Source organism: Leuresthes tenuis, unplaced genomic scaffold, assembly GCF_036924035.1.
Source record: "Leuresthes tenuis unplaced genomic scaffold, fLeuTen1.0.hap1 SCAF_4, whole genome shotgun sequence".
Classification (NCBI taxonomy): Eukaryota; Metazoa; Chordata; class Actinopteri; order Atheriniformes; family Atherinopsidae; genus Leuresthes; species Leuresthes tenuis.
Window position 1 is genome coordinate 3,492,093 of NW_027325358.1, and position 18,240 is coordinate 3,510,332.

The window sequence follows — 18,240 nt, forward strand, 5'->3', positions numbered from 1 at the left end:
ACAATGGTTCATCCCTTGAGTTTGGAGCCTTTTTTATGCTTGAATTATTCATAGATCAGAGTTAAATGGCTTAACAAGCAAAAAAAAAAAAGCACATTCCTTTGAAAATGGTACAAGAACTGGACTGAAAATGAGTGAAAAAGCAGCCAATGTCCAAAGAAAAACAGAAAGCCTGAAGAACTACTACTCAAGACTACATTAAAAGATTATAATAAAGTCTGGCTACTTGGAAGAAAATAGAAAGTAATGAAGGGTGGATCAAGACTTTTGCACAATACAGCATCAAAATGGCCGAAGACCATTTTTGAATAAGAAAAATGCTGCATCGTCTCTCAGTACAGTATGTACTGTATTAAATACCAAAGAAAATATCACCATTTCCTCCTTTCTAAAAGTGGTAAATCAATCTGTTTCTCTCTTTTAGTGACATGTTTGACTGGTTTCATTGTAAACAAGCCCTCCCCTGCTGAACTGGTGCCAGTCTTAGCGGCACACTGGTAGTTGGAGCTGGAGCAGCGGTTGTTCTGAAGCAGCCCAAAGCTTCCGCTTTGCCGCCTCCTTTGACATCTTTTCCTTTTAGCAACCACAGAGGAGAGTTTTATGAGCAGAATATAGAAAGCTCCTGTTTTTCTGTGAGCTGCAGCATCACGATTATCCGTGAACACACTCAGCTGATAAACTCACAGCTGTTCCATCCGGCTTTCATCAGTAACCGTGAGTCCAGATCTTTCTTCTACTCTCTATTCTATTGTAAGACTATGACACCTCTGTGAGAAAGAGGGGAGCAGATGGTTAAACCTTTGAATGTCCTGACAGAGATGAAACTACCCGGACTGCCCTGTCACACTGGAGGCTGACGGGTCGGTCTCACATTTCAGCTTCAGCGGCGGCTCCGTGTTGTCAGACGCAGACACGTTTGATGATGACTGCGGCGGCGAGGATGCATCAAAGCCTTTATCCATCCTCCCGTCTCCGTTTACCCTCTCCTCCCCGTGGCCTGGCGGGGACTCATGTGTACGCATGTGCTTGGCCAGGTGGTCGTTGCGCATAAACACTCTCGGGCATAAGGCGCAGCTAAACTTCTTGGCACCAGTGTGTGTCTGTAGGTGGCGCTGCAGTTCATCAGAGCGTGTGAATCTCTTGCCGCAGAAGAGCCAGTTGCAGACGAACGGTCGGTCCCCGCTGTGCCAGCGCAGATGAGCCTTCAGGTGGGAGGTCTTGGCGTAGGCCTTTCCACAGCCGGGGATGTGGCAGTTATGCATGTGCTTCCTCCTGCTGTCCTCAGTGCTCTGGCCCATCTGTTCGGCGTGGATGCAGTTGGGGCAGCGGCACACGGCTTGGCCGGCGCCTCGGGAGGAGGAGCGTCGCTGAGGCTTGGGCCGAGCTGACACCAAAGTCTCCTGAGGTTCCTCCATGGAGAACGCTTCCTGCTGCAGCATTTCAGGGCCCATTGGCTCCATCTTGAAACCATCCTGGGGGAAGACGTGGGACGAGTGCGAGGCCTGAGCGTGCTGAGCTGGCGGCAGGGCGCACAGCTGGGGGTCAGAGCCATAGGGCCCTAAACTGGGCTGCAGTCCCATGGAGCCCCCCGGACTCACAGAAGGCAAGCCCACACTTTGCCCCGTCTGCAGGTCTATCCAACTCCCTGCCTGAACATCCCGGTGAAGGTCCCACCAGGAGGGGATGTTCATGTCGTCTGAGCTGCCACTAGGTGGTGCTGTCCGTAGCCAGGGTTCGTATGGGTGGGCCATGAGAGCAGCTGGTGCAGGTGCAAGACTGTGGGTGAAGTCAGCAGCTCAAAGAGTTGTTCAGTGTCTTTTTAGGTAAGGCTGTGAAGATCACCACATGGCAGGATGGTCCCAGATAAAGAAAACCTGCAGAAACAAACAAAGAAAAAGGTCCGGTAGTTACATTTTCTGATACTTCGAGGCTTTAAAATCACTCAACTCCTGCAGATTTAATGTTTCTGAACTGAAGGCGCAGACACTCGGGCCTAAATCCTCCACTCTAAACATTTAAACAACCAACCCTAAGCACACCTCCCTCATTGCCATGGATACCGCAGTTCTCACGCTGCGTGGCCGTGGAGGCAGAAGAGAGGGGAAGACGGACGTGTCCAGGCAGAGGCCTGCCACATGGATCCGCTGCCAGGTACTTCCCATCGAGGACAGTCAAAGACGAGCGCAAAGAAAACAACATCGTCAGAGGCAGCGGGGGGGGAGGGACGAGAGCGAAGGGGAGTGTTGACAGGAGAGCAGTTTGGTAAAGGAAGAAGTTCCAGGGAGGTATGGCTGCAGGCCAAAGTCTATTTGTACGTCTCTGAGGTTTGTGAAGATGAAACCTGGCAGACAGAAGAACCAGTTTTTTTCTTTTTTTTTATGAATCACACATGATTTACAACAACAGCCCTCCAGGCAAGTTACAAAAGGGGACGTGTAAAACAGCCCCCTCCTAAACACTGGCGGCAAGAAAGCATCAACAGTTGCAGACTGATGGCATTCAGGAGCCTGAGAATGAGAGTCCAACAATAATAACATCAGAACAGTTACTATATGTGTGTAATTACGGGCGCACGCTCTGAGATTCGCATCCTGTCCCCAACACACTTCAGGAATGTTCGCTAACGTGCATCTCGCCATCAGTCAGGCGCCCCGCGCCGGAGGAGGGGCTCCGGTTTCAACAGGTGACACGAAGCTCGTTAAAGTCAGACAAGTCTGTGGAAGTTTATGAGAAGAAACGGGCAGCCAGCAAGACCTAAAAAGCAAACAGGTTCTCGCTCCTGACAGTTTTGTTGGCTTCCACTGCTCCCCTCCACCATCACAGCCTCCAACATCTACAATTATCTTTACAGCAGGAAACAGTAAAGCAGTCTGCAGCTTTAAAAAGATGCTATCTCAGTCTGGAGATCACCTGTGATGCCATATCTGACATACCGAGCTGTGTAAGTCTGTCCAGAAACGAGAGGTCAGCACCCGGCTTTGTGTGGATCCGTCACAGAGAGCTGGAGAGCAGGTGGAGTCGGTCAGAGTGACAGTGAAAGATCTCCTCTGTGGAGCTCAATTTGTTGAGTCAATACAGCAAAACTGAGAGGATTACTCCTCCGTCTCAGAGTTTGAGTCAAAGCCACTCAGAGCTGCTTTGAACTTCCAATGAAATCGTAAAGCAATTAGTTTGGAATCCTCAAATAAAAGGTCTGATGTTAAAGGTCAAGCTGATATATTTCACGTCAACCTGGAGCCAGAGCTGCTGCTCTGTAATTTTTTGAGAATGCTCAGACGCTTGTTGGGATGGTTCCCCCTCCCCTGACTCTGCTCTTACTGACAAACCCGTAAACAAACCAAGACAGCAGCATCCTCCTCCATTCGCTGAACTGCTGGGAGCGCTCCGAAATCCTGAAGGAAACAGCTGGCATAACGGGGGCCCCGGGGGCTGAGGGCAGCAACCTGGAAGGAGGAGGAGGAGGAGGAGGAGGAAGGTGCATCGCAATGACAGAGCTGCGGTCATAAAACCTGCCCGACCAAGACCCGGCAGAGGCGCCGTTTTACAAGTCTGCCATGGAAAGGCGGTCCAATGAGGGAGCAGCAGGGAAGAAAGCACCGAAGTGATGGTTTTATTACTGCACTACAGGAAAAGCATAACTAACCAAAGTTAGAACTATTTCCCTCAATAATCAGCAGGTCGGGCGTAGCTGTCTGTCTCTGCCTGCGCCGGCCCGTCCCAGATGTGGACCCCGAACCCGTTTGCCACCTTCAGGCTGTTTGTTTTAACCTGCTTCAAGCAGAAGACGGATGGAGAGGAGCATGTCAGTTTGGCAGGGGACACTTCAGATGTCAGAAGAGTCTATAATGACAAACTTCAAACACATTTCAGCCTAAATCAAACGCTTTTGTGAACACAGAGCAGCCGTCATGCTGGACATGTTAAAACAAACAGCTGCGAGGACCAAGGTCTCACCTGAAAAATCTACGAGGCCGCACAAATCACCAGCTCCAGCGCCGTGGCTATGGATGGCAGCCTCACCTCCTGAATCATTTAAGTCTTTGTATAACACAAATTTGGACTCAATTACATTATCTTTTGCTAGAATTTACACATCAGGTCTCAGGCCAGCTCTTCTTTGAGGGATTTTTTAATTCTGTCGGGTCTCCAGAGTGGAAGCGGCGACCGTAAATCTGCTTCCCGCCGACTTTACCCGTGTGAGATGTGATGGTTTCAGGGAAAAATAAGCTGCGGGTTGTTCCATCACACGTCATTCAACGGCAGCTATTCTTTAAAAAAACTATTTCTTGTTTCAGTTTTATGAATAAATGAATTATTAGTTTAATTTTCAGCGTCTTCTTACATTAAAATCAAATTTAATTTGGTGTGAAGTTATTCAAATGTACTCAAATGCTGTGTGAAGTGACATTTTTGTGCTTTGTTTTAGTAGAAGTAAAACTTTTTTGTGATATGAAGGATATTTTTTCCATTTTTAAACACAAAACATAACAGTTTATAAAACACAAAGCCTTGCTTTAGATTAAATTATCCAACAGTGTGTAAAGTTAATTCAACTAGTCTCACTTCTGTCATTAACGATTCACTTTACAAACTAATTCTACAGTAATATGCTGGACAATTCTCCGTAGTTGTACTTTGATTTTTGCAAATTTAAGCACATTTAGTTACAAATACTTAAAACTTCGGTGAAAACTTTGACACTTTGACTCATATTTTAATGTGTGACACTGTTATAGATGCAGATCAAACACCAAACTCAAATAAATTTCAATAAAGCAGTTAATATTCCTCAATTTCATCCCCAGTTTTAGCAGATGAATGCTTATGGTTATGGGGGGGGGGGGGGGGGGGGGGGGGGGGGCATGGAACAACTACAGCAGCAGGATTAAAGTCATTTTCTGATAGAAAGACTGACTTTTGACTTTAAAATTTATCATGTTCACGCAAGCATTCCCATACAAGTTTGACTTTTTTAATAAAAAAAGAACATGCAGGTTATATTTATTCAAATTGGAGAAGTGAAAAACGTTTTAACAAGACAGAAGCTTATATTTGTGGTATATTATGGTGCCTTGAGATGACATTGTTGGGATTTTGCGCTGCATGATTAAAACTGAGTTGAATATTTTCGGCACACAATGAAAATTGTTCACATTTTACAGCAGAAAAAGTTCCTTCTGACGTATTTGTGTTCCTCTCATATTACTCCTCCTCAGTTTAAAGTGCATTTTCTGAATATTCAAACAATGAGTGAATATTTTAGGTTTGACCGGGTCGCGATCTTCTGCTATTTTTCTATTTTTGTCTCAAAGTCGCACGAGTTTTAGGCATAAATTCGCGTCTGTAGAGAAACTTGTGTTTTCCTCCATCAAACACAGCATTTCACTGTGTTTTGAAGCTCCCAACAACTGCTATTAATGTGATTTCTGGTCCCACAGATCACGGCACCGCGTACAGTGCCAGAGGTCGCAGTGACAGCGAACTGAAAACGGCTGAGTTACCTGATGGTTCTTGGATCAGCTGCTGGAACAAACTCGTGTGGGATCAGCTCTGTTGGTAGAGAAATGCGTCCAGAAAAATAAAATCCTCATCGTATTTCACCGGCCTCTCTCCATCGCAGACAGTCCAGGTGAATCGATATCAGCGCTTTGGCGCACAGGTAAGCAGCATTCTCAGGAGTGCCAAACTTTGCGATAGGCTGCGCGTATTGAGCCCCTCCAGGCTCCGCCCCCCGCCGCCGGCTGTCTCTCCCCGGTGAACATGCGCCCTTTGCAGCGAGATGTACGGACACGGCTTGCTTTGGAGGAACAGTGCATGTGGTGTAATACAAGGAACTCTACTCACATAAATCACGGAGAGCCAGTGTTTGCATTTCATGTCTCCTCAGCTCCTGCAGGAAAAATGCTGCGTTTTTATAAACCCATAAGAGTGAAATGTCCTCCACAAGTGCAATAAGTCATATTCTACAGTATATTCAGTGGATTTAAGGTCCTCATTTTACAATCTGATACTGATGTGAACACATTATGTGTTTTATAGTGATGTGTCTTTGATACAAGAGATTTTTGTTTTTTAAAGGTGAAAAATAATAGTCCTGAAACACCCCTAATTTTAATGTATTAGCAGGAAAATAAGAAAATGCTGCAGTGACTTTGCTGAAACATGAGTACATATAAATGTAAACAGAGGATAGGAGGTAAAAACAGAGTTTGTTCAGTTCTCAGCAGCTTTAAAGTGAATCTCTGGTCTGAGCTCCTTTATTCTCCAACACAGCCTGAACCCTCTGAGACAAGCTTTCTGTCATTTCTTTAAGGAGTCTTCAGGAATAGTTCTCCAGGCTTCTTGAAGGACATCCCAAAGCTCTTCTTTGGATGTGGGCTGCCTTTTGTTCCGTTCTCTGTCAGATGATCCCACACTGCTTCAATAATGTTGAGGTCCGGGCTCTGGGGAGGATTCATCCCTCCATAAGACCTGTTGCCACTGATTTTCAGTCCACTTCTTGTGTCATTTGGCACAGCTCAGCCTTTTCTCCCTGTTTCCCTTCCTTAAGAACGGCTTCTTGACAGCCACCCTTCCATGGAGACCATTTCTGATGAGGCTTGGGCCAACAGTAGATGGATCAGCTGAAGGTCCAGATGCATCTCTCAGGTCCTGTCAGGTCACAGCTGGATTTTTTCCTCTTTCTTAAGGACATCACTTTCAGATCCTGTTCATCTGCTGTAGATAGTTTTTAGGCCTGACACTTCTTCTTTTGTCCTCCACTTGCCCAGTTTCCTCAAATGTTTTAAGGACACACTGCACACCATGCTGAGATATGCCAAGTTTTCAGCTAATAGCTCTTTGGGAATCACCTTGTTGCTGCAGAAATCCTATTTTCTGTCTGTCAAACTGTGTTTTCTTTGCTGTTTTTCATAGATGCAGCTAAAGAAACGGGAACAAATGATGTGTCTTTGTGACAAAGTCCCTAAAGATCCAATTTAAAATGGCTTCTTTGCTAAGTTGTCTGTTCTGTGTCGATGCAACACTGGTTCATCCCTTGAGTTAGGAGCCTTTTTTTCTGCTTTTTCTGCAACTTCCCTTGGACTTAAGCTCAATTCAGTCGGACAGAGGCTTGATATCCACATCTAAGTGCACACATCAGGGGAAGCTTGAATTGTCAATGATATAATACAGATTTTGGAGCAACAAATCCTGTGATACGTGTGTATTTCTCAGGGAAGGTGTTGCTTATTTCAGCAGCACAAACCGCATACTGCAGGCTGCTAAACTGACCTGCCTGCAGTCCAGTCCCCCTGAAAACACAGCTGTAGAGGTTCCTGAACAGCTGAGAAGAAGAAGAAGAAGAAGAAGTGGGAACCATTTCTCTCTTTTTAAAATTCTGTTTATTCAAACTTTACATGAACTTTTCTTCCATACGAGAACAGACCGTCACAGAAGAGATACACGAATAAGAAGAAAAAAGAAAAGACACAGCACTTAAGTCACGGCAGGGTAAATAATAATTATTGTGTTCACGGATCTGACTCATTCTCCCATTTCACTGATTTCTCAGTAGATGTTATCCAGACATGTCCAGGGTACAGATATATAAACTTCCAGTGACTGAAATGCTTTCTTTAAGACAAAACGAGACCTTCCAGTGATAGAATGTCCTATTTTCTCAGAGATCAGAGTAGTTCCCAACCCAGTATGCTACGGTGGCTTTTCCAGTCAGCCCTCAAAGTATCTGAGAGACTGAGAGCCAGAAACACTTCCAAGAAGACACAGAATAATATTTAAACTGTGCCACAAGCAGCGAAGACTAGTTCCTTTGTGTGTTTCACATTTGGGACAATTTAGTTAATTTAATTAGCTTTATCTGGAGGATATTCCTCTTTTTCACATCTGTAACACTTGATCTGTTTTAGATTAAATAAAAAAACACAACAAAGGTAAATGTTTTGATGGTAAAAAGAAATGTGTTGGTTAAGTAAATTAAGCCCTTTTCAACATTATTTTATGGCTAAATGTCACGGTTTTTCACGCTTAATATATCTGTGATTAATGTTGATTCACCTTATTTATAAGGCCTGGCTCTGAGCTAATTTTGTCTCAGTTGAGTCAGGTTTGCTCATATAACTCGTGTTTTAATTAGATTTCTTTTCATTTCTTTACCAAACATCCGTGACACCGATAAAACGGATTCATTTTCTGTGTCATTGGATTTAATTTTGAGCCAAACCCTCGAATAAAAAGAAAAGCTGAAAGAAAGTAACTCTGTGGAAAAATGTTACAAGACTTAAATGAGTTAAAAATAACTGCCTTCTGTTTATTTGGAGCTTTAACACAGAATCAGACTTAAATAACAAATAATGCAGAATTGATTTTTGTGCAAAAGTCGTGTCTGAAAAGGAAAACTCACCAATTGTGATTCTGTCTAAGAGTACATGAACATTTACACAATTATGACTTATTTCAGCAATCTGTGCTCACCTGTCTTTACACAAGCTGTAGAAAATGCTAAGAAAGAGTGGCAGGTTGTGTCTATATTTGTTCTATACGTATATTTGTGTGTATAGTTATTTATTTGTGATCATTTCCCTTGTTTTGTATGTTCCTGCTAAATATGGTGCAACTATGTCGTTTAATTCTTTGCACACATTAAGGACAAGTTACAAAAAACACTTAATATATTTTTCAGTATCTAATTTAATCATAAAATGACTCAGTGGCACATTTAAACCTGGACATCTGCGCCAGTGCAGCGTTTGAAGCTGTCAGACCCTCCTGAGAGGTGTTTTGGCCCAGGATGAGACGTCAAAAACGCCAATCCGGACTCCTTACTTTCCCAAGAAGAGCCATTTTCCTCAGAGTAATCAACACGACAATCAAACTCCCGCACGAGGTTCAGAGTGCGTGCAAAACGCTGAATATTTCGCAGAAGCGGCTCTGAATGTGCATCACGCATTTAATTGTTTTTAACATCTTTTTCCTTTGAGGTCCTTTTTTTTATTTGGTCTCCTCTCTGAGTTAATTCCTTTCCTGTCGCAGCATGTTGGTGGAGCAGCTTCAAATCAACTGACAAACACAGACCACAGACAGGCCGGCGGGAAGCGACTTCCTCCCCTCACAGCTCCTCTTTCTGAAGCTGCACTTTCTGAACGCTCAGTCCCACCTGAATACGCGACGGTGGGCAGCAAATACTGACAAAATCCCGATTCATTCATCTTTTAAACACGAGGGAGCGAACTGATCACAAAATGCCTTTGACACGAGAACTCTGAGTGAGATTTTAACACAGAAAAGCCCTCAAACTGGTTTACTTCATTTAAAACCATTTAAAACTCACTTTGAAAAATCCGACGCCTGCAAAATAAAAGTGAAATCAGGAGGAATTGTGTTACATCTCGTGTGTTTTTCAGGAGGACGTACGTGGAACAGTTCAGCTAAAGACCACACACCTCGTCTAAATGGTGTTTACCGACGTCTTTAAACAGTTAAGCATATTTCCTCGTGAAAACAATGCAAAACAATGAGAAAGAGTCTGCTTAATAACATTTAATTACGGTGTCAAATCACGTCGGTGGGTTACAAATTCTAATGATTGAACTGTGTTTTGATAGCTTGTGACAGTTTTAATTTCTGTCTCAGCCTACATATTGTTTCTTTTGTGCATGACTTTGTGCGAACATGGAAATGTTTGTGGTTCTCTAAACACTCTTGCAAAGAGGTTTTCTTCTGAGGAGAAGTTCAGTTTTGGGTGGCTGCAGCAGCTCTGATCAGCATCAGGTTATCAATAACTGATTATCCTGCTGAGAAAAAGCCTATTTTGTACAAAAATAATTAGAAAGCAACTTCCGGCTACAGGGCCTTTCTGTGTGAGTCTGCATGTTCTCTCCGGCTTCCTCCCACCATCCAAAAACATGCAGGTTAAGTTAACTGGTGACTCTGAAATTGGAGTCAGTCAGTCGAGGAGTGAGTCACTCAGTGTGTCCACATGCTGAGATTAACTGGATTACAGCTATAGTTGGGTTATGCTCCTTATCTGAGGGTAATTATCCTTGGATATATGGCGGTGAATGAATGGAATCACTGGCACAAAGCATGTCATACCCCGGTACCATAGGTGGCGCTGTCCCCATTTCACTTTTACTTTTATTTGTTCTTTGCCAGATCATTTGTTTGGTTACTCACTCTTTTCCAAATCATACTTTTGAGTAATTCTTTGTTTTTAGGGGTGCACACAATGTTAACCCAAGTGCATGCCTCAGTTTTGGGTTAAAACTGAAGGATTCGACTCCTGATCTGAAGCTAAAGTACTAAAAACTAACTCTCTGAAGACAGTCAGTGGGTCTCCATGATGAGATTAACTGGATTATAGCTACAGTTGGGTTCTGCTCCTTATCTGAGGGTAATTATCCTTGGATATATGGCGCTGAATGAATGGAATCACTGGCACAAAGCACGTCATACCCCGGTACCATAGGTGGCGCTGTCCCCATTTCAGCTATCGCTAATAGAGCCACTTCCTGTTGGCGTCTTCACCACCAACAACAACAAACTCAGGCATTCAGTAAGATGGCGAACGCAGAGCGAGATGAAGCTGCGTCCCTCTCCATCTGTGATGAGCTGGTTATGGCACAGACGATGCCCAACGGCGCATTCTCCATCGCGTTGTTTCTTTCTTTCTGACGACAACAACAGGAATATCGTCTCCTTCCACTTCCGGGTGACGATCGCGGGAAAAAATCTGGAGCATGCGCAGAACGCTCGATCCGATCCACTGTCGTCTACGTGCACGTTCAGTGCACGTTTGGATTGAGTTATCTCGGGTCTTAATCCGATTCTTTGTCAGATTAAGGTCTCTACATGAGCTGAATAACTCAGTTTTATTGTAATTTAGCCATTAATCCGATCCGATGGCGCTCATCTAACCCTCTGACGGATCGGATCCACACCTTAGTGGCTTTTTGTTTTTTTGCTTGTGATGGACTGGCGACCTGTCCAGGTTGTACCCGCCTCTCGCCCGATGACCGCTGGGATAGGCCCCCCCCCCACACACACACACAACCAGACCGACGGATTAAGCGGGTTTAGAAAATGGACGGAAAATTATAAAGTCCTAAATCTTTACTGAACTGTACCATGAGAATGTGATGTGTCCTCAACATACTCCTATTTAATTAATTCTGTTAATAACTTGGGTTATTAATCTCCTCTTGTTGGGTTCCACCCCTTGGTGGCTTTTTCATTCAAATCAGTCCATAACTTTTAACTTTTTAGTGATCCAAACCAACCACACCAGGCCACCTGGCAATGGGTGGGAGCCAGAGATCATTCTGTCCTCAAGGTATGTGTGTTAGAAGCAGAACAAAATGGACGAGCTTAAGGATTTGAGAAACTTTGAGAGGGACAAACGGCTCATAATATCTCCCCAACTGCAGCTCAAAGGGATTCTCACTGTCTGCCAACAGTTCGGACCAACCAAAACTGGTCCAATGAAGGAAAAGCAGGGAGCAGGCAACCGAGTCATGGGCTCGGCTCATTGATGAGGAGCTAAAAGATGAGGCTGGTTCTGACAGAAAGGTGTCAGCCTGATCAGGGGGCCCAGCTCGGCTCATATCCACCCCTGAAAGAGCCTCCAGTGGGCACTCGAGCGTCAGAACTGGACCTTGGTGCAATGGAAAAGGAGGCCTGTAGACGTGGATGTCTGCGTGAGAGTCACGGCACCAGGATGCACTCTGGGAAGAAGGCAAGCCGGAGAGGGCAGTGAGATGCTTTGGGTCAGGTTCTGTGGGGTAACTTTGACACATATGATGCTGACCAAGTGCTCGCCTGCATGGAAATACTTTTAAGTGCTGCTTTGGCCTCTTTATTCCACAGATCTCAATCCAATGGAGCATCTGTGGGACAAACCGGCCGATCCAATGAGGCCCCACCTCATAACTCACAGGACTTAAAGGATCTGCGACTGACTGCTTGATGTCAGAAATTCAGAAGTCCTGTTAAACCCAAGAGGCAACGAGTCATCAAAGGGGGACCCACTCAATATTAAAGCAGAGTTTAAAACTACCTGTAGTTGAGTTACGGTCGGACTGAGTCAACCTCATGCACGGGGAGATCCAGCTGAGAGGTGATGAAAGCACAACCGTTTCCAGGTCATAAGCCAAAACCACAAAATTCTTAAACATGAAGCTTTGATGTCATTAAACGCAGCTAAATCGGCTCCTGATGCTTCTTTAAGCTACAGCATTTCAGTTTGTTTCTGCTCCACAACATTTATTTAACACAATTGATTACGGTTAAATCTAAAGATTTTACACATTTAATCATATTAAATGTTTCAAACACTTCAGTGGATCCAACAGAGTGATTTTTGCCTCTAAACCTTTCACACGATGTTATTTCAGTAAATGGTTGAATTATATAAAAATCTGAAACCCAAAAACTAATTTTTCTGCCTCAGTCTTCCATTAATCATTCAGTAAATTACAGCTTTTCACCCCTCAGGATCTTCCTCTTTAATTTTGCAAGAAAGTTAGACTATTATAACCGCCCACTATTATTTTGATCATTATCATTATCATTTCAAAGCCTGCCCCCGGATATAACAGGATATATTTACATTATCGCTGTATTTCAAATTTTTATCAACCCAAGAAAAGTCTGGTCAATGTGAACTGGTCACGAAAAAATGCAATCTCTAGATTTATATCAGTTTGAACTGTTTATTCATGCTACTGGACATGAAAATAGCTCTGTAGAGTTGCTGCATTTTGTGAAATAGTCCTAAAATGACTGTTGGGTCACATTTAAGAGTTTGTTTGGGACTTTTTACTTTGAGATGTTAAGTTAGGATTCATCTGAAACTACTTTGGTTAAGATTAAGAAACAATATGATGTGCGTTCAACCAGCGACTCAAACATATCGCTTTGAATTATAATTTTCTTGGATTACTGGTTGTCGAGTCCCACCCGCTGGGCTAAACACAGCGAGCGAATGAAACTGCAAAGGAGTGAGGTCACGAGGAAAGAATGGAAGGAGGAAGTTTTCTTTAACATTTAAAGAAGGAAGTTGAAGTTAAGGATGCACTCATTTTGAAATCATGGGCAGATACTTATTGTTTTGTCATTTATTTTCCTTTTAATTTCAGGGAAACAATAAGTTTTATAAAAAAAAATAACTGAACAGTTTTTAAGTATTTTGGCTGTTCATCACACTATAAATAATATGATATAATATGAATAATATGAATGAGCATAAATTCCTACATCCAAATGGCAATAAAACACTTTTTTATAACTTTTCCCTTAAAAAAGAAACAATTTCAAATGACTTTTCACCCAGTTTTTCAGCTCTTTCATGGCCAGATACAATAAAGTTTTTATAAATCTCGTGAGTTTCAGGCCAACACAACCAGGACACACCAGAAAGATACGAGTCACCGTCCATCGGTTGATGTTATCCTATTTACCAACAAGCAAGTTTGATAAGCACAAGCAGAATATCATCTGATACCATTGTCAGGTTGAATCCTGAGACTCCTCTGGTGGGTCAGATCACATCTAAAGGGCGACAGCCTGTTCAGGAGGTGGTGCAACTGTGAGCTTTAACCCAAAAAACAAAACAACTGACACCATCAATAAAAAAGACACATTCAGAATAGAATAACTGGATGGACTCTCTTATTGGATCTCGTGATAAAACCTATCCTCTCTGCTTCTACTGCATGTGTCGTTATGAGTTATTATCAACCACCAGTCTCCAGGACCTCATGCTCCCATTTTTCCTCGTAATGCTTGAGGTCCCTGGAGTTTCCCTCTGGAAACAGCTCCCTCTTTGGGTTTGGGAGGCTCTACTTTTACGGTTAAACTAAAAACTTTGATAAGGCTCACAGCAACGTCTAAATCAGGTCCCGCCATGTGGCTCCTTTCCTCTCGACTCTCTTTCTCACTGCTGAAATATTTGTGAAACTGCATATTGTCAGGAACTATGGGCAGCTTTACTTCTACTTCTAAACCCCTTTTAAACTCTCTTCTTTTCATTATTTCCGTCACTTTGTTCTCACTGCGGTCACGCTTGTGTGAATCACTCAGATCTACATGAAGGAAAGGTGCTATATAAATAAAGTTAAAGTACTTGTTACCACATCGTGTTTCTGTCCTGAATGAAACTGAATTTCCTCGTCACTAAAACATGTCGTTAAGTGCAAAGTCAGCCGGTAATTTACAGACTGAAGTTTGTAGACACATCGCAGGTGTTTCGAATTTGACTTTAACTTTAAGTTTATTCTCGACACTTTGATTTTAATCTTTATTCTTGACATTTCTACCTCTTAATAACCTTTCAAAAGATTATAATTTTCCTTCATGTGGCCCTAAAACTAGAAAAAGTGCTGTTTTTTTTGTTTTGACCACACATACAGACAACAATCTGAATCTGAATCTTCTTATTTGACTCTTTACTGTTCCTCAGCAGCTGTGAATAGCTCTGACTCACTAAAGTTGTACACATATTCCTGTTCTGCACACCCTAAACATACAGTTTCATTGCTTGTTAGCATCCTTTGTGTTTTTGATTACAGTAATTAGTCTGGAACTATTTTTTGGAGCTTGTGCTCTGCCTCTCGGGTCAAACTAATTCAAGCTTGAGCTCACAGTTTATGTGTCAGTTTATTTCTGTGTGCACACCTTGGGACTTTCCTTAAAGGCTGTGTGTTTTGTATATAAACTTCCCACCATGTAAAACTGGTTCTGATTCTGATTCGCTGGCCTGTGGCTGGGTTGACTTGCCTGTAGTCCCACGGGAACCACACCGGTGTCCCAGACAAATCCTCCTGCCAACACGCCAGCCTCCAGAGAGCTCGGCAGGCTAAAGCCTCACTTCCCCTCCACAGGCAATGGGAGAGAAAAAATCCAAGCAAAGTAAACAGTAAGCACCTAGTATTCAACTTCCTTATCCTTGTTAATTATTCAAAATCCCGGAGGAGAGACCGGCCCACAGTTGTCTTCTGAGTCACTCTTTTTTTTCATACAAGCACTCACTCACCACAAATGCCCTCCTCCCCTCCTCCTCCTGCCTCCCCTTTCAACTTCAAACCCAGTCATTTCTGCAAGCTGAGCTTTGATTGTACCAAACACCTGTATTTTTCGTGGAGAGACTTCCTCGCGAGCCCCCGCCTCCCATCTTTGATTGTTAAACAGCAGTGGCGCCGTCATTTCTGTCTGTGCGACTGATGCCGCCCAGCTTCCCCTCCCACCTTCCACCTCTGCCTTTTAACCGGAACTTTAATTGCTCAGAGAAAATTTGGATCACTTTATTTTGTCTAATTTCCAAAAACCCCCTCTTTGTGTGTGTGTGTGTGACTTAAAATTGCTTTGCTGGATGCATCAAATGTGGCAGATAATCACAGATTTTCCTGCAGATTTGACCTGAGCATATAACCCAAAAATGTGCACAGCTCTAATGTAACTTATCAAATTTGTAGTAGCCAGATGGACAGCAAACATTTTTCCAGCTCAGCAGTAATCCTCTCGGAAGACAGACAGACACACACACACACACCTTTGCTGCAGTAATACCATGCTTTATTAGACGGCCTCCTCTGCTGCCATCCTGTCTCCCTCCTCAGATTAATATCCTCTGGGCTTCTCACCAGCTGTTTCCGTCCCTTAACACCCTTCATCTTTCTCCGGCCGGCCCGCTTCACATGGCAGGGCTTACAAACTGAGCCACAAGCCGGCGTGGGTCTTAGAGAGGACATTGAGTGTGTACACACAGGTGAGCTGAGAGCTGCTCGAAATGCACCGACACATGCAGTCTTGCATCATCTTATTTTCACCGTCAACCAGGGACACAACCAGGCAGACTTACTATTGCAGATGGGAAATAATCTAAAAGGATTCATGGCTGACAGTTTCTTTTTGTGGTTTTTTACCACTTTTCATTGATCAGAACTGGTCAAAGTGGCGTGAAATCAGGATGTATTTCCACATTTTGTTTCTAACTCCTCTGCTAGCTTTGTTCTGTCACTGCTTGCTTCTACACCTGTGTGTGTGTGTGTGTGTGCACCGTGTAAGTGTGCGAGGTCTCGCTTGGGTGTGTCTGCCTGTAGCCGGGTGGGTGTTTACGCGGTGTGGTGTTTTGTGTGAGGGCAGACAGGATGTGCGATGCTTGTCAGCACGCTCCGGGAGATGAAAGGCAGCAGAGGGAGTGGAAGCTGCCTGCTGCCGTTCAGGATGTCTTCTCAAAAATTTCTCAGCTCTTCAGTCCCGTTGCCTTCAGCGTTCCCAGTGGGCCATGAGAAAACGCCACTCACCAGCGTGCTGCTTCACAAAATAACTCAACACCTCCTCCCAATGTGGCATGAATGTGGGGTCCAGGTGTTTCAACTGAAGCAGTTAAACTGACACTCCTTCTTTCCTGTGCAAGTGAGCTGATGCAAACTCCTTTCTGTGACTGCAACACCGAAACATGCATGAGTCAGTTTTAAGAATGGAATCTGCTGGTATGCATATTGATGAGCAGTAGTTTTTCACTCAATAACAGACTTGTTTTGACACAGGGAAAGGCATAAAAACAACCGCGCTAGTCGCTGCAATGCAGTCAGGCTGGTTTACACAACTAGAGAAAAGACAGGTTCAACTATTCATAGCACAGGCAATGCTGTTACTTAATGCCATGCTGCTTGTTACTATTCAACCGATGGGATTATTCTATACAAAAGGCTGCATTACCATTTTAAACGGTAGTACAATACTATCAAAGTGTGATGAAATCTCTTCTCAAACCATTAAAAAACTGGTGAAGCATTAGTGCTTACATGTAGCTCTTCTCTGAAGCTGAATTAAAGCAGCACAACATATAAATACACATTTATAATATAGTTAAACAGTTAGAGAGGGCTTTTCCAATCGCCTGAAAAGCTCAATGGAAAATGTTGGTACATTGGTTTATTGCAGAAGATGAACAGTGGGGCAGCATAAAAGCCCGGTATGTAAAAAAATATGGGTTTTATATGAACTCAAAAACAAATTTCTCAACTTTTCAAGCAAATTTGCACATTTTCTGTCACATTCTCACAAGTATTTATATACCTGATAAGATTATGATATTTTCCAGTTTTAAATTTGGAGAAATAAAGCAAAGTGCTCCACACTGGACCTGTTTGGACCCAGGAAATCATCTGGTGAATTGCAAAGTGCAGGTGAAAGGTGCTGGGGACTGAATGTGCCTACAGAGTCTGAGACAGGGAGTGTCAGCGATACAATTCAATGAAGCACCAGTGATGGGAGACACCCACGCTATAAACTACTGACACACAGAAACTTTAATTACACTGATTAGCCAACATGTGATGCAGAGCACTGGCAAAAAGCAGTCGTGTGCAGTGGTGGTATCACTTTGTGACCAATTCATACTGCAGGATAAATGTTTATTTGGTTTGTTTTTCCCCTCTTTTTGCTCAGATGTTGTAAAACCTTGAATTAATCTAATGCAGCAGCATTTTTCTACGCCTCTCTGTTCATCTACTGCATGTCATTTTACAGAGAAATCAGCCTCACATTGATTCACATCCTTTAGAAGGTTTGTTTTGAGTTAAATGTGTCATGAAAACATCAGTTGTCTAGTAAATGTTTTATCTAACTATTTAAAGCTGCAATTTGTCCCTTCTAGCAACATGGGGGGGGGGGGTGTCAAGAATGGCGACCTGTTGCCTCTTTCAAAGTTAATCAAGTCAAGCCATCAATAAGACTCTGACTGCTGACTTTATTCTGATAGAAACTATTTTAGATAACCTGAAGAAGCTAATTATATTCATTTTAAACAAAGGTTTAAGTGAATCAAGTGAGTAGAAATAATGAAAGCAGAACAGCTCCCCTTCTTTTTTGTGCTCTGCTTTTATTGGGTCTTAGCTCCTACTGCAGCTTAAGTACATCCCTTGTAAGTTGGGAATTTTTGTATAATCCGTCCATTCGGTATCTTCCGCTTAACCGAGGTCGGGTCACAGAGGCAACGGGTGCTGGAGGGAAACCCAGACATCCGTCTCCCAGCTCCTCCTGGGAGATCCTGAGACTTTCCCAGACCAGAAGGGATATATAATCCCTCCAGCGTGTTCTGGGTCTGCCCCGGGGCCTCCTCCCATTTTGAAATGCTCCAATAACCTCCAAATGGAGGTGACCATCCTGACCAGATGCCTGAACCACCTCAGCTGACTCCTTTCTATGTGGAGGAGCAGCGGCTCTACTCCAAGCTTCCTC

General features: G+C 43.4%; 1 protein-coding gene across 1 annotated transcript; it reads right to left on the minus strand.

The window, feature by feature from the left end:
* Positions 1 to 687: 687 nt before the first annotated feature.
* On the minus strand, positions 688 to 1,867 carry sp6 (Sp6 transcription factor). Its single transcript, XM_072383729.1, has one exon. The coding sequence runs from the start codon at positions 1,749 to 1,751 to the stop codon at positions 825 to 827; it is 927 nt and encodes a 308-aa protein (XP_072239830.1). The 5' UTR covers positions 1,752 to 1,867; the 3' UTR covers positions 688 to 824.
* Positions 1,868 to 18,240: the final 16,373 nt, after the last annotated feature.